The sequence below is a fragment of the Rhineura floridana genome, chromosome 14, assembly GCF_030035675.1.
Source record: "Rhineura floridana isolate rRhiFlo1 chromosome 14, rRhiFlo1.hap2, whole genome shotgun sequence".
Classification (NCBI taxonomy): domain Eukaryota; kingdom Metazoa; phylum Chordata; class Lepidosauria; order Squamata; family Rhineuridae; genus Rhineura; species Rhineura floridana.
This window is the reverse complement of record NC_084493.1, coordinates 24,943,454-24,955,702: the sequence shown is the minus strand read 5'-3', so window position 1 is coordinate 24,955,702 and position 12,249 is coordinate 24,943,454. Positions and strand designations below refer to the sequence as shown.

General features: G+C 46.5%; 1 protein-coding gene across 5 annotated transcripts in view; it reads right to left on the bottom strand.

Moving 5' to 3' along the window:
• Window positions 1-12,249, bottom strand: part of EDC3 (enhancer of mRNA decapping 3) — a 51,824-nt gene continuing 39,575 nt past the window's right edge. For all 5 annotated transcript variants that reach the window (XM_061595808.1, XM_061595810.1, XM_061595812.1 and 2 more), the window contains exons 6-7: window positions 3,769-3,986; window positions 1-1,862 (exon numbers count right to left, since the gene is read on the bottom strand). In XM_061595808.1, the coding sequence (XP_061451792.1) occupies window positions 1,528-1,862; window positions 3,769-3,986 (553 nt within the window). In that variant the 3' untranslated portion in view covers window positions 1-1,527. The remainder of the gene's footprint in view (window positions 1,863-3,768; window positions 3,987-12,249) is intronic.

Genomic DNA, 12,249 nt, shown 5'->3' with positions numbered 1-12,249 from the left:
TCCTGCTAACCAAGAAAACTGGTTTATTCAGACTAGAAATGAAAACACCTCATAAGCACAGCTGCTTTACTGCACATTTTAATCATTGTGACTTGCTAGAGTTCTGTATGGCACCTTTAGAGACAAGGAAGGTCAAAGCACAGTAGATTTCTCAGAGCCATCAGGTATGCAGCTTGCTAATTCACAATGCATTGCACCCCTGAAGTCTGGACCATGCCTGGCTACAAACAAACATTCTGCTGGCAGCAATCAGAATAAGAAGCACCCAGCTACTGCAACAGGCTGGTCTCCAGGGAGCAATGCAGGGCAGTGCCCTTCCCACTGAAATGGGACACATAGGGAGGGAGGGAGGCAGTAGCCGAAATGCACAATTCACCAGTGGGCCATTATACAAACTCATGCCTGAAGCACAAGAGGACCAGATGTCAGTGCAATGGCACATGCAGGAACAAGAGGCTTGCTAGGGCAGTTAGCTAGCTCTGCAGGCCTTTGAATCGAAACCATTTCTGTTTAAAGGCCTCCTCACAACAGTGTTCTGCACCAATAGAGAACACCACATCCAGTTTGTTGCTTCACTTAAAAAGCGTAGCAATGTGCTTGTTCTAGACATATCAACGGAACAGAACACTGTGCTACAGACAGGAACATGAGTTTTTGTGAGGGTTTCATGCCCAATGGCAGCTAAACAGTCTCAATGTTCTCTCTCACTCACACATTCACACTCAGCCCAAGGAAGTAGATTATTAACAAAGGGACAGACTTCAGCAACACGACCTTTACAGTAAGATGGCAGGACGCTACTTGTGGGGAAACACAAGTCTCAGCACCATTAAGTCTCCTTCCTCAAACTCTTCTTTAAGCCATATATATATATATGACAGCTCGGTATCAGTCACTCAATAAGCAAACATGGGTGGCAAATGCTAATTAGCAGTGGGCCAGAAACACAACGGTAGATTCCAGAAACTCCAAGTTGCCAGCAGGAGAAGTAGGTGCCTTACACCACCTCCCAAGGCTGAGGAATCCAAGGGCTCCAGTAGCTTGTACAGTGGGGCTGTAGCTGCAGAAGAGGGGAGCACAGTCACAGAACTGCAGTTGCCCCACAGGATCAATCAAGGGAAAGGGCTGCACCCTAGAAACCCTCCCCCCTCCACTCCCAGAAAAGAAAAGGGGGAGAAATCATACTGTCTGCTACACATCTGGACAGACAGGAGCACTTGGATGTGTAAGCAAAACAAAATAAAAATCTACCCCTGCCCTCCCACCACCAATGTGCTGAACTGGTTGAAGACACCAGCTGCCTCCATGTTCCTTCACTCAAGCGCATGAGAGCATCAAACGCTCAGAGGAACACAAGTCCTCTCGCTTCTCCTCCATACTGATGATTTCTCCTAAAAGAAACACAGCCCAGAATGTTCACATCCTTAAGGCTTCAAAGAGTTTTTAATATAGTCAGGATCCATCGTATGGTTTGAGGCGATTCTGCCCCACCTTCCTCTTCGGGGTCAAGGGGCTGGAGCTCTCACTTTAGGTAGAGTGCAAAGGGATGACGAACTTGCAGCCAAAAGGCGAGTGGTAGTTTATTCCCACCTCCTGGAAGACTTTCTGTGGAAGGCCGATGTCACACAGGTATACCCGCCCAGCCCTCTCACCCAGGGGCAGTGGCAGCCCCAGGGATAGGGACCACTTGGCATCGATTCCTTGTTCCATATCATTCACAGGTGGGTCTAGGCTGAGGACGGGAGCTCTGTTCTGGTTGGCCCAGTCCACTGCTGCCTTGTACCAAGGCTGGTCCCTCAGAAAGGCATTTTCATGACAATCCAAGCAGTTTATCACCAAATCAACGGGTGTGTCTGGAAGATCTGGGGCGGGGGGGGGAGGAATGAACAAGATATGGGTTTACACATTTATCAAGTAGTAACATATAAGGGATTTTAGAGAAACCTCCCTAAGGGACTTCTGACCAACAGCCAGCAGAGGCCTGCTGGATCAGAGCAAGGTCCATCTAGTTGAGCATTCTGGGCTGTATCTAATGCTAGTACAACACAGCCACAACTAACTTAGGCCAATTCATTTTAATGGATCTACTCCGAGTAGGACTTGGTTGCCCGCCTCTTATTAGACGGCTGCTGAAGACCCGTCTTTACGCTATTATACTTTTGTTTGTAAGGATTTTATGCATTTGTTTATGTGTGGTTTTATATATGTTTTGTATTTTTAAATCTATGTAATTAGCCTCAGGACCCACATTCCGGCTGAGAGGCAGACAGCAACAGTATTATTATTAGTTTTTAGCTGTATACAACCCCGTTTCTCACAGTGACCGGTCAGATGATACCTGGACGTCCACAAGGAGGGTGACATAAAGGCAACTGGTTGCTCTCCAGCAACTGGTGCTGAAAGACATGCTGCCTCTGAAGACGAATCCTACATATAGGCACCAGGGCTAATTGCCAGTGATAGAGCTATCCTATCCTCCATGAATTTGGCAAAACTTGTTTTCAAAATCATCCAAGACAGACATGTATTTCAAAGTCCCAAGGCTGGAATGTCCAACTCAGATTTCAGCCTGTTTGCTACTTCTGTCTGACAAACATGTCGGGAGACCCAACTCGCCCCTTGCTGACCACTGTGTTCCCTACTAGCCCATAGTGGGAGTAAAAATAATTCAGCTTCTTGCCACTAGATGGTGCTGCTATGTTAGAAGCATACTGCACAGAATCCAAGGTCCCCAGTTATCAAAGATGGCATAACACCTACTCCTCACCCTGTTCCATCACTTGACCCACAGGAATTACAAACAGCCTACACAAAGCAGGTATTGGTGACAGAAATGCACACCTTCAGTCTGCTGGGTACAGGCAGTCAATCTTCCACCAGAAGAAAAGCTCATTTCACATTGCAAGCTTTCTAAGCCCAGACTGCTGGTTTTCTGGGCATAAGGGTTTGCAGCTTTCCAACATACAACTTCCTTACCCAACCCTCAAAAACTAGATGTGCCATGACTCCCAGTTATCAGCACAATTGGGAGGTTATGTACAAACACCTTTAAGAACCGGAGTGGGGGGCCTAGCCCTTGCTCCTCCATGTCTTCACTCCTGTGACAACACACCTCCAGCCTTTGCTCTCCCCTTACCCATGCCATGCTTCAGATGGGCTGCCCACTTGTTTTTTTTTTTAAAAAAACCCCTCACTTCTCAATCCTCTTAAACATTAAGATTGGTCACACACGAAACAGTGCTCAGAGTGGAGGGCTCTGACAAAAGAGCCAGCCAACCATCAGTGTGCCAAGTCCCTACTTCAAGAAGTTGGAAGGGGCCTCACTGCTATGCAAAGTCAGTTTCCTATTCAAACTGCCCCCATTTCTCCCCCCTGCCACCTCAATCCTGAAGATAGCGCATGTGGCAGCACACTTCTGCAGCAGCTTCGCTGCTTCCCTGCACACCTTTTTGAAGGCATACATCTCCTCCAGGCAAGCCCAAGCCATAAATCAAGAACAACCCTTTGTTACAAGCTCATGGTTTGTCTAGAGCAAGACAAACCACGAGCCCACGTTCAGAAGACTCATTAAGCCAAAACATGGCTCAGGAGCTGCTCTGCTCTTTCCTTTTCTGGGAACCTGTGTGTTTGGTCAGTTTATCTGCTTTAATGTTTATTCAGCTGCCTTGGGGCTTTGGAAATAAAAGAAAACCTAATTATGGTGATTTCTAAATATTTAGAAAAGAAAGCAAATAAATAGCAATCCACCCCTAGCTGCACACAGCTTACCTTTGACACTGGACACCTGTTGGCTTTGGGTCTTGCTGAAAAGTGTCAATTCATTGGTGATCGATTCCAGCATCTTGACAAAGTTGGGAAGGAAGAGAATGACATGTACATCGTGATTGGAAAGATGCCGGCCACAACTGATCCCCTGGGCCCCCTTCACATGGGGGCCACACAGCAAGGCAACCGTGGGTCGCTGGTGAATGTTTTTGGGATTCAACCTGAAAGTTAAGATGTGTGAAGGTTCTTAAGCATCAAAAGCAGTTTCCTGGAGCAGCATTTGGAATGAAAAATTGTCTCCTCATGTGGAGATGCTTCCAAAATATTTAGCATGTATGTTTTAACTTTGGAGTCTTTCACACAAGAGTGCAAATTCAGTCACAATAACACTTCAATGACTCCACGATTTATAGAACAGCCCTTTCTTTAAATTCAGCTGCATTTCTTTCTGAATAAATGGAGCTTCCTCCCAGCCAATTGTGCACAGAATTGCAACAGCACAAGGGCAATCATATAACTGAAAAACAGCATTGCCAATTAAAAACCTAAATTTTAAAATAATGGCATTGTTTAGCTGTGTTTTTTAAAAAAACAAAACACCAGAATAACTGTGTTCTCTTGATGTTCCAAAGAGACAGAAGCCTAATATTTAAATCTGGTAATCCCTAATTTTCTGCTGTGAAATCAGCTGCAGGCTGCTCTGACACACCCTGGCATACAGGAACAGGAACTACTACTTCCCAGAGGAATGAGGCTGATTATCAGTTTTAATGCATTCTACGTTAAATTTTACCCTTGTAGTCCCCTTTAGTACCACTCCCTATATATATGCATATATGTGTGTGTGTCGTGTGCGTGTGTATAGATGATAGATAGATGACAGATAGATAAAGACAGTTTTGAAAGCAACGAACAGAACTTCACTCAAGCTTGCTCTGGATCCCTATAAGGATTCCGTTAATCACCTAAAAATATATATGAACGTAATTGTGATTAACCAAACAGAGGTTTTTATTGTATTAACAAAACATTTCAGCTTCTGCCTTCATCAGCTGCTAACATACAAATGCTAACTATAGTTAGTCCAGAATGCAGCGGCCAGATTGTTGACGCGGACAAGAAGGTCCGCTCATATTACACCCGTTCTGGCTCGTCTGCACTGGCTTCCTATTTGTTTCCAGGCTAAATTCAAAGTGCTGGTTTTGACCTATAAAGCCTTACACGGCATGGGACCGCATTACCTGGTGGAGCGCCTCTCCCAATATGAAACTACCCGTACACTGCGCTCAACATCTAAGGCCCTCCTCCGAGTACCATCCCATCGAGAAGCTCGGAGGGTGGTGACTAGAAATAGGGCCTTTTCGGTTGTGGCTCCCGAACTATGGAATGGTCTCCCCGATGAGGTGTGCCTGGCGCCGACGCTGCTATCTTTTCGGTGCCAGGCGAAAACCTTTTTATATTCCCAGGCATTTTAATGCGTTTTATTATATGTATTGTTGTATTTTGCTGCTGTTTGATTATTTTTGTTTACCTTTGTTGGCTTGATTTTATTGTATTTATATATTCCTGACTGTTTTATTTTATGTACACCGCCCAGAGAGCCCTTGGGCTTAGGGCGGTATATAAATTAAATTAAATAAATAAATAAATATAGAGCTTTGAGGATGGAATGCTCAGAGGGGCTTCACTTGCAGAAGCTAAGTAATGCTGGTACTGTCCTCCAGGTTCAGGCCATGTGGTGCCAATGTGTCCAGAGAGTAAATCCAAAAGTTCTCCCTTTTAGTCAATGCTGCTGGATCTGCTGGCATCTCTATCGCTGTAATGGAAAAGTCCAACAGGTTGTGACCCTTGATGTTGAAATGCTCCACTTTTTTTGTCAAAATTGCCAACTTGTGGTTCCTGAAGTGTGTGCGTAGGTCAGTTGTGGTCTTTCCTATGTATTGGATATGACATCCTGGTCTTTTGCACTCGATGATGTAAACTATATTGCAGGACCTGCAGGTGATGTTCTGTTTGATGTAATATGTCCTGCCTGTCCTAGTGCTTGTAAAAGTGGCTGTCTCCCTGAGGTACACACAGGTGATACAGCGTTTGGAGTGACAAGGATGAGACCCTGGATTGGTGATAGGTGGCTTAAGCACAGCCCTCACCAACAGTCTGCGCAAATGGCGAAATGCTGTAACAGGAGGCCTGCTGATTGCTCTAGTAAGATGTTCAGAGTTTGCCAGCAATGGGTAGCTCTCCCTGATTGCGCAGTGATAGTTAGGAGATGCTGGATGGAAATCTACCACAAATGGAATCCTTTGCTCTCTGCTCTTTCACACCTCAGTATGATGGAGGAGGTTTTCTCTGGACAGAACGGAGGCTCGGCGGATGTTGCAATTGATAATATGTGGAGAATATCCTCTTAGAAAGTGGTGTTCTTTAAGTTCACTGATGCTTCTCTGGTATTTATCTTCAGTGTTGCAAATACGTTTGATTCTCAGAGCTAAGCTATACACAATGTTCTTCTTTATATGCCTAGGATGGCAGGATTTCCAGTTTAAATAGGTGTGGGCATCAGTGGGTTTGCTGTAGAGATCAGTGGCTATTTTGTTGTTTTCAATGGTGAGAAGAACATCCAGAAAAGGGATGTGCGGACTGTCATTTGTACTATTAAATGTAAACTTAATAGAGGGATGGATAGAGTTGATGTAATTTTTAAATTGTACCAAACTCTCTTTACCATTCGTCCAGACCATAAAGATGTTGTCAATATATCGCCACCATATAAGTGGTTTGTTGATGGCCTTTTTCAGGATCTCCTGTTCCAGTTTACCCATAAAGAGATTCGCATATGATGGAGCCATGCAAGTCCCCATAGCTGTGCCTTGTACAGACATACCCCGCTTAACGTCACTTCACTTAACGTCGCCTCGCTATAACGTACATGCTCCCTATGCCTGTATTTCTCCAGAAATACAGCTAGCAAACCACTTACAGGGTTAGGGTTAGGGAGAGGGAGAGGCACGGCAGCGCAGCAGTAGAGGCTTTAGCATGTAGGGGTGGAAATAGACGTGATCGCGCCACTGCAAATCAGCTGGGAGGCGCAATTGTGATCAGCTGAGAGGCGCGGCAGCGCAGCAGCAGAGGCTTTAGCGCGGGGCTTTGAGGCTCCGCATGAAGGAGAGGAAAAAAAGTTTTAAAAGGTAGTGCTTCACTTTAAGGACATTTTCAGTTTACGTGCTCGCTCTGGTCCCATTGAGTACGTTAATGCAAGGTATTACTGTAGTTGCAGGTACAGTAGGGCCCCGCTAATATGGTGGGTTAGGGACCAGGCCCCCACCGTAAAGCGGAAATCGCCATAAAGCAGGGCCCGATAGACTATAATGGGCCGCATCGTGCAAAAATGACATCAAAATGGCACGCGACAGAAAAAAACCGCCGTATTAGCGGAACAAGCGCTGTAAGAGCGGGGCCTTTCCCTAATTGAAAACTACCGCATGAACGAAGCGCCATAAAGTGGAACGCCGTAAAGCGGGGCCCTACTGTAGTGTTCTCCATTGAATGTAAAGTTGTTACAAGTCAGGACTAGTGTAGCTAAAGTTGTGAGAACCTCTGTTGGAGGATTGTTCATATCTCTGGTGTTAAGGAACTCATTTAAAGCCTGAATCCCATCATTATGTAGTATATTGGTGTAAAGAGAAAGGTTGTCATGAGTAGGAGTTGGTGTGTGGTTGTTGATGACTCTGTTTATGGATAAGAGAAAGGTTTCTAGGACTGGATTCCTGTTAATGTTCGGTGTCCAAATTTTAGGTGGCAGAAACTGTAGCAGAGGATCTCTATTGTAGAGGTCTATGTTGTTCTTAGAGTCATCATAAAAAAATGCAGCCAATCTGCATCTCCTTTCAAATGCTTTGATGTCACATTTCATTTGTGCTATATTGTGCTCTCTAGGTGTTGGGCAGAAGTTGAGGCCTTTGGATAGAAGCTTAATTTCATTAGCTACTTTAGATGTCACATCTCTAATCCTTCCCAAAGAAATGCCTACTTGTGTGAATGGGGAAAAGCAATTGGCAGCTAACACTGAGCAAGAACTGCGTATAGTGCAAAACTATTATGAAGGGAAAGAAAGCCCTTTGCTGCTGCTGCCTGCTTGCTGCTGCTGCTGCTGCTCGGCTACCACCACCACCGCCCTTTCCCGGTTGGACTTCTGCTCTGCGGGGGCCACACCTTCCAGGACCAGGCCCCACATACTCAGCCAGCTGTGGCTGATTTTTTCCACCTGTCTCTTCTCTGGAGGGGATATATAAGCCGGCTGGCTGAGGTGGCTCTTGCTTTGTCTGCCTTTTTCTGGGTCTTCAGTTATGTAGCTGGGAGAGAGGACTCAGAGCCAAGTGGGGAGATTTGAGGGGGGCCCAATTAGTGTAATGACGGGTTGAGGGAGATACGGCGTTGTGAGGAGGACTTGCCAGGTAAGGGGAACGTGGCCCAGGCAGTTAATGGCTGTGCCTTGTTCCAGTCCTCCCCACACCTGCAGGTTTGTTGGTTGCCCTATCAGCCAGCTCTCAGGCCTCCAGATCTGCTAAATGCCAGATTGGTGCATAATAAGATCTCCCTCATTCACGATTTAATTGTGGATGAAGCAGCCGATCTGGCATGTATAACCGAGACCTGGGTGGGTGAGCAGGGGGGAGTCAGTCTCTCCCAGCTATGTCCACCAGGGTACCTGGTCCAGCATCAGGGTAGACCTGAGGGTCGGGGAGGGGGGGTTGCTGTGGTCTATAGGAGCTCCATCTTCCTGTGCAGGCACCCTGTCCATGTGACTACCGGTCTGGAGTGTTTTCACCTTATGTTGGGTCAGCAAGACAGACTGGGGATTCTGCTGGTGTAGTGCCTACCCCGCTGCCCAACAGACTCCCTAGCTGAGCTGACGGAGGTGGTCTCAGGTGTACTGTTGAGATCCCCCAGACTGTTGGTTCTGGGGGATGTCAACATCCATGCCGAGGCCACCTTATCTGGGGCGGCTCAAGATTTCATGGTCTCCATGACAACCATGGGACTGTCCCAGTATGCCACTGGCCCAACACATGTAGCAGGCCATACTCTAGATTTGGTTTTTCCATCTGGACGTGGAGTTGATGATCTGAATTTGGGGGGGGGGGCTTACATCAGTCCCTCTGTCATGGACAGATCACTGCTTGCTGAAGTTTAGACTTACAGCAGCTTTTCCCCTCTGCAAGGGTGGGGCACCTATTAAGTTGGTCCGCCCCCAGAGACTAATGGATCCAGATGGCTTCCAAAGGGCTCTGGGGAGTTTTCCGGCTGATAGGGCTGGTGTTCCTGTCAAAACCCTGGTTGAACTGTGGAATACAGAAATGACCCGGGCGGTTGACATGATTGCTCCTGAGCGACCTCTCCTGTGTAGAGCTCATACGGCTCCATGGTATACCCCAGAGCTGAGAGCAATGAAACAATATAGGAGACTGCTTGAGTGCAGATGAAGGCGAACTCCTAGTGGATGCAATACAATGTTAAGCACCTATGGTAAGCTGTATTTAGGGGCAGTGAGGGCAGCAAAAAACCAATATTTTGCCGCCACTATGAACTCATCAATGTGCCGCGCAGCAGAGCTCTTCAGAATTGTCCAGGCGCTATTACACTCTGGCCCCAGCAACATGGTAGAACCATCTGAGGCTCACTGTAATGAATTTGCTAGGCACTTCCAGGATAAAATCTTTAGCATCCGCCAGGACTTAGAGTCCAGTGTTATAGCAGGTGAATCAAGCGAGGTATCCAGAGCACAGCCTTGTCCCGATTTCTTGGATGAGTTCAGTTGGTGCAGCTTGAGGATGTTGACAAGGTGTTTGGACAGGTTCGTGCAACCACTTCTGTGCTGGATCCTTGCCCTTCTTGGCTAATAAAAGCTAGCAGGGATGGAATAGCCGGCTGGGCCAGGGAAGTGATTAATGCCTCTCTGTGAGAGGGAGTGGTCCCTGGCTGCCTGAAAGAGGCAGTAGTGAGACCACTCCTGAAGAGGCCCTCCCTGGACCCAGAAAATCTTAATAACTATAGGCCGGTAGCAAATGTTCCATTCCTGGGCAAGGTCCTGGAACGAGTGGTTGCAGGTCAGCTCCAGACACTCTTGGATGAGACCGATTATCTGGATCCATTTCAGTCGGGTTTCAGGCCTGGTTTTGGCACGGAAACAGCCTTGGTCGCCCTGTATGATGACCTTTGTCGGGAGAGAGACGGGGAGTGTGACTCTGTTGATTCTCCTTGATCTCTCAGCGGCTTTCGATACCATCGACCACGGTATCCTTCTGGGGAGACTAGCTGAGTTGGGAGTGGGAGTCTCTCAGCGGCTTTCGATACCATCGACCACGGTATCCTTCTGGGGAGACTAGCTGAGTTGGGAGTGGGAGGTACTGCATTGCGGTGGTTCCACTCCTACTTAGCAGGTTGCCTCCAGAAGGTGGTGCTTGGGGAACATTGCTCGCCACCCTGGACTCTCCAGTATGGGGTTCCGCAGGGGTCAGTTCTGTCCCCCATGCTGCTCAACATCTACATGAAACTGTTGGGTGCGGTCATCCGGAGCTTTGGAGTGTGTTGCCATCAGTATGGTAATGACACGTAGCTCTATTTCTCCTTTTAATCTTCTTCAGGTGAGTCTGTCAATGTGCTGAATCGGTGCCTGGCTGCGACAATGGACTGGATGAAGACTAATAAACTGAGGCTCAATCCAGACAAGACTGAGATGCTGCTAGTGGGTGGTTCTTCTGACCAAATGGTGGATGTCCAACCTGTCCTGGATGGGGTTGCACTCCCCTGAAGGAGCAGGTCTGTAGCTTGGGGGTTCTCCTAGAACCATCTCTGTCACTTGAGGCTCAGGTAGCCTCGGTGGCACGGAGTGCCTTCTACCAACTTCGGTTGGTGGCCCAACTACGTCCCTATCTGGACAGGGATAACCTGGCTTCAGTTGTCCATGCTCTGGTAACCTCCAGATTAGATTACTACAATGCACTCTATGTGGGCTGCCTTTGAAGTCGGTTTGGAAACTGCAGCTTGTGCAAAATGCAGTGGCCAGATTGGTAACAGGGACCAGACGGTCTGAACATATAAAACCGATTCTGGCCCACTTGCATTGGCTGCCTGTATGTTTCTGAGCTCAATTCAAGGTGCTGGTTTTGACCTATAAAGCCTTACACGGCTTGGGACCACAATACCTGATGGAACGCCTCTCCCAATACGAACCCACCCGTACAGTACAGTCAAGATCAAAGGCCCTCCTCCGGGTGCCTACTCCAACGGAAGCTCGGAGGGTGGCAACAAGGGAGAGGGCCTTCTCAGTGGTGGTCCCCAAATTATGGAATGATCTTTTTGACAAGGTGTGCCTGGCGCCAACACTGTTATCTTTTCGGCGACAGGTCCAGACTTTCCTCTTCTCCCAGGCATTTTAGCATGTGTTTTAAATTGTTTTTATATTGTTTTGAATTTTAAAATTATGTTTTAAATTGTTTTTAAAATATGTGTTTTAAATTGTATATTTGTTTTAATGTTTTTGATTGCTGTAAACCGCCCAGAGAGCTTTGGCTATGGGGCGGTATACAAGTGCAATAAATAAATAAAAAATAAAAACCTCTGTTTGGTTAATCAGAATTATGTTCACACACACACACACACACACACACACACCTACCTACCTACCTACCTATCTATCTGGGTGGTGTGTGTGTATATATATATTGTGTGAGCCAGTGTGGCATAGTGGTTAAGATGTTGGACTACGACGACTTCCGGGAAGTGGTGCTGGCTGGTGGTTGTCTCTGAGGGAGCTCTGCCTCAGAGGAAGCTTTTTTCAGGTTAAAAGTCAGCCAAGAGGAATCTTGGACTGGCTTAAATGTTCTCCAAGGTATAGGAGAACCGATCAGATCTTCCACAAGACTTCGTTGAGCTGTCGGCGGCTGGAATTGATCAGGAAATTCCTGAGATAAGAAGGCAAGCCGATCGGCTGAAGACGGAGTCAGGATTTTCACGCAAGCTGGACTGGAATGAAGCGAAGCGTTTTTTCTTTTCTTAAAAAAAAACGTTCTTAACCAGCGAGCCCACTTCTGCCTAAACCTTATCATTTGGCTTAAATTACTGCAATAAAAGGGATTTGTTTATGAATCAGCAATTGAGAAACCTGGGTGAGTCATACTTTTTCTCTTTTAAATATAATTAAGGAAGAAAGAAAATATAAACAACTTATTTACTTTTCTACGACAAAAAGCTGGCTTGAATTTGGACTTTTAAAGTTTAAAAACGGATGAGAGGTAATTATTATATTTTGGACTATTTTTCTCTTTGGACTATTTCTTGTTGGATGAATCCGCTGCTCGTATATGCTACTAATTGTTTAGTCTTGGCAACCAGAATTGTTTTGCATTCTTGGATGCAGATAAGGACTGTGTTGTGCTGGCTGGATTCCAATTACAGGCCTGGAATATTAACTCTTCTTTTTGG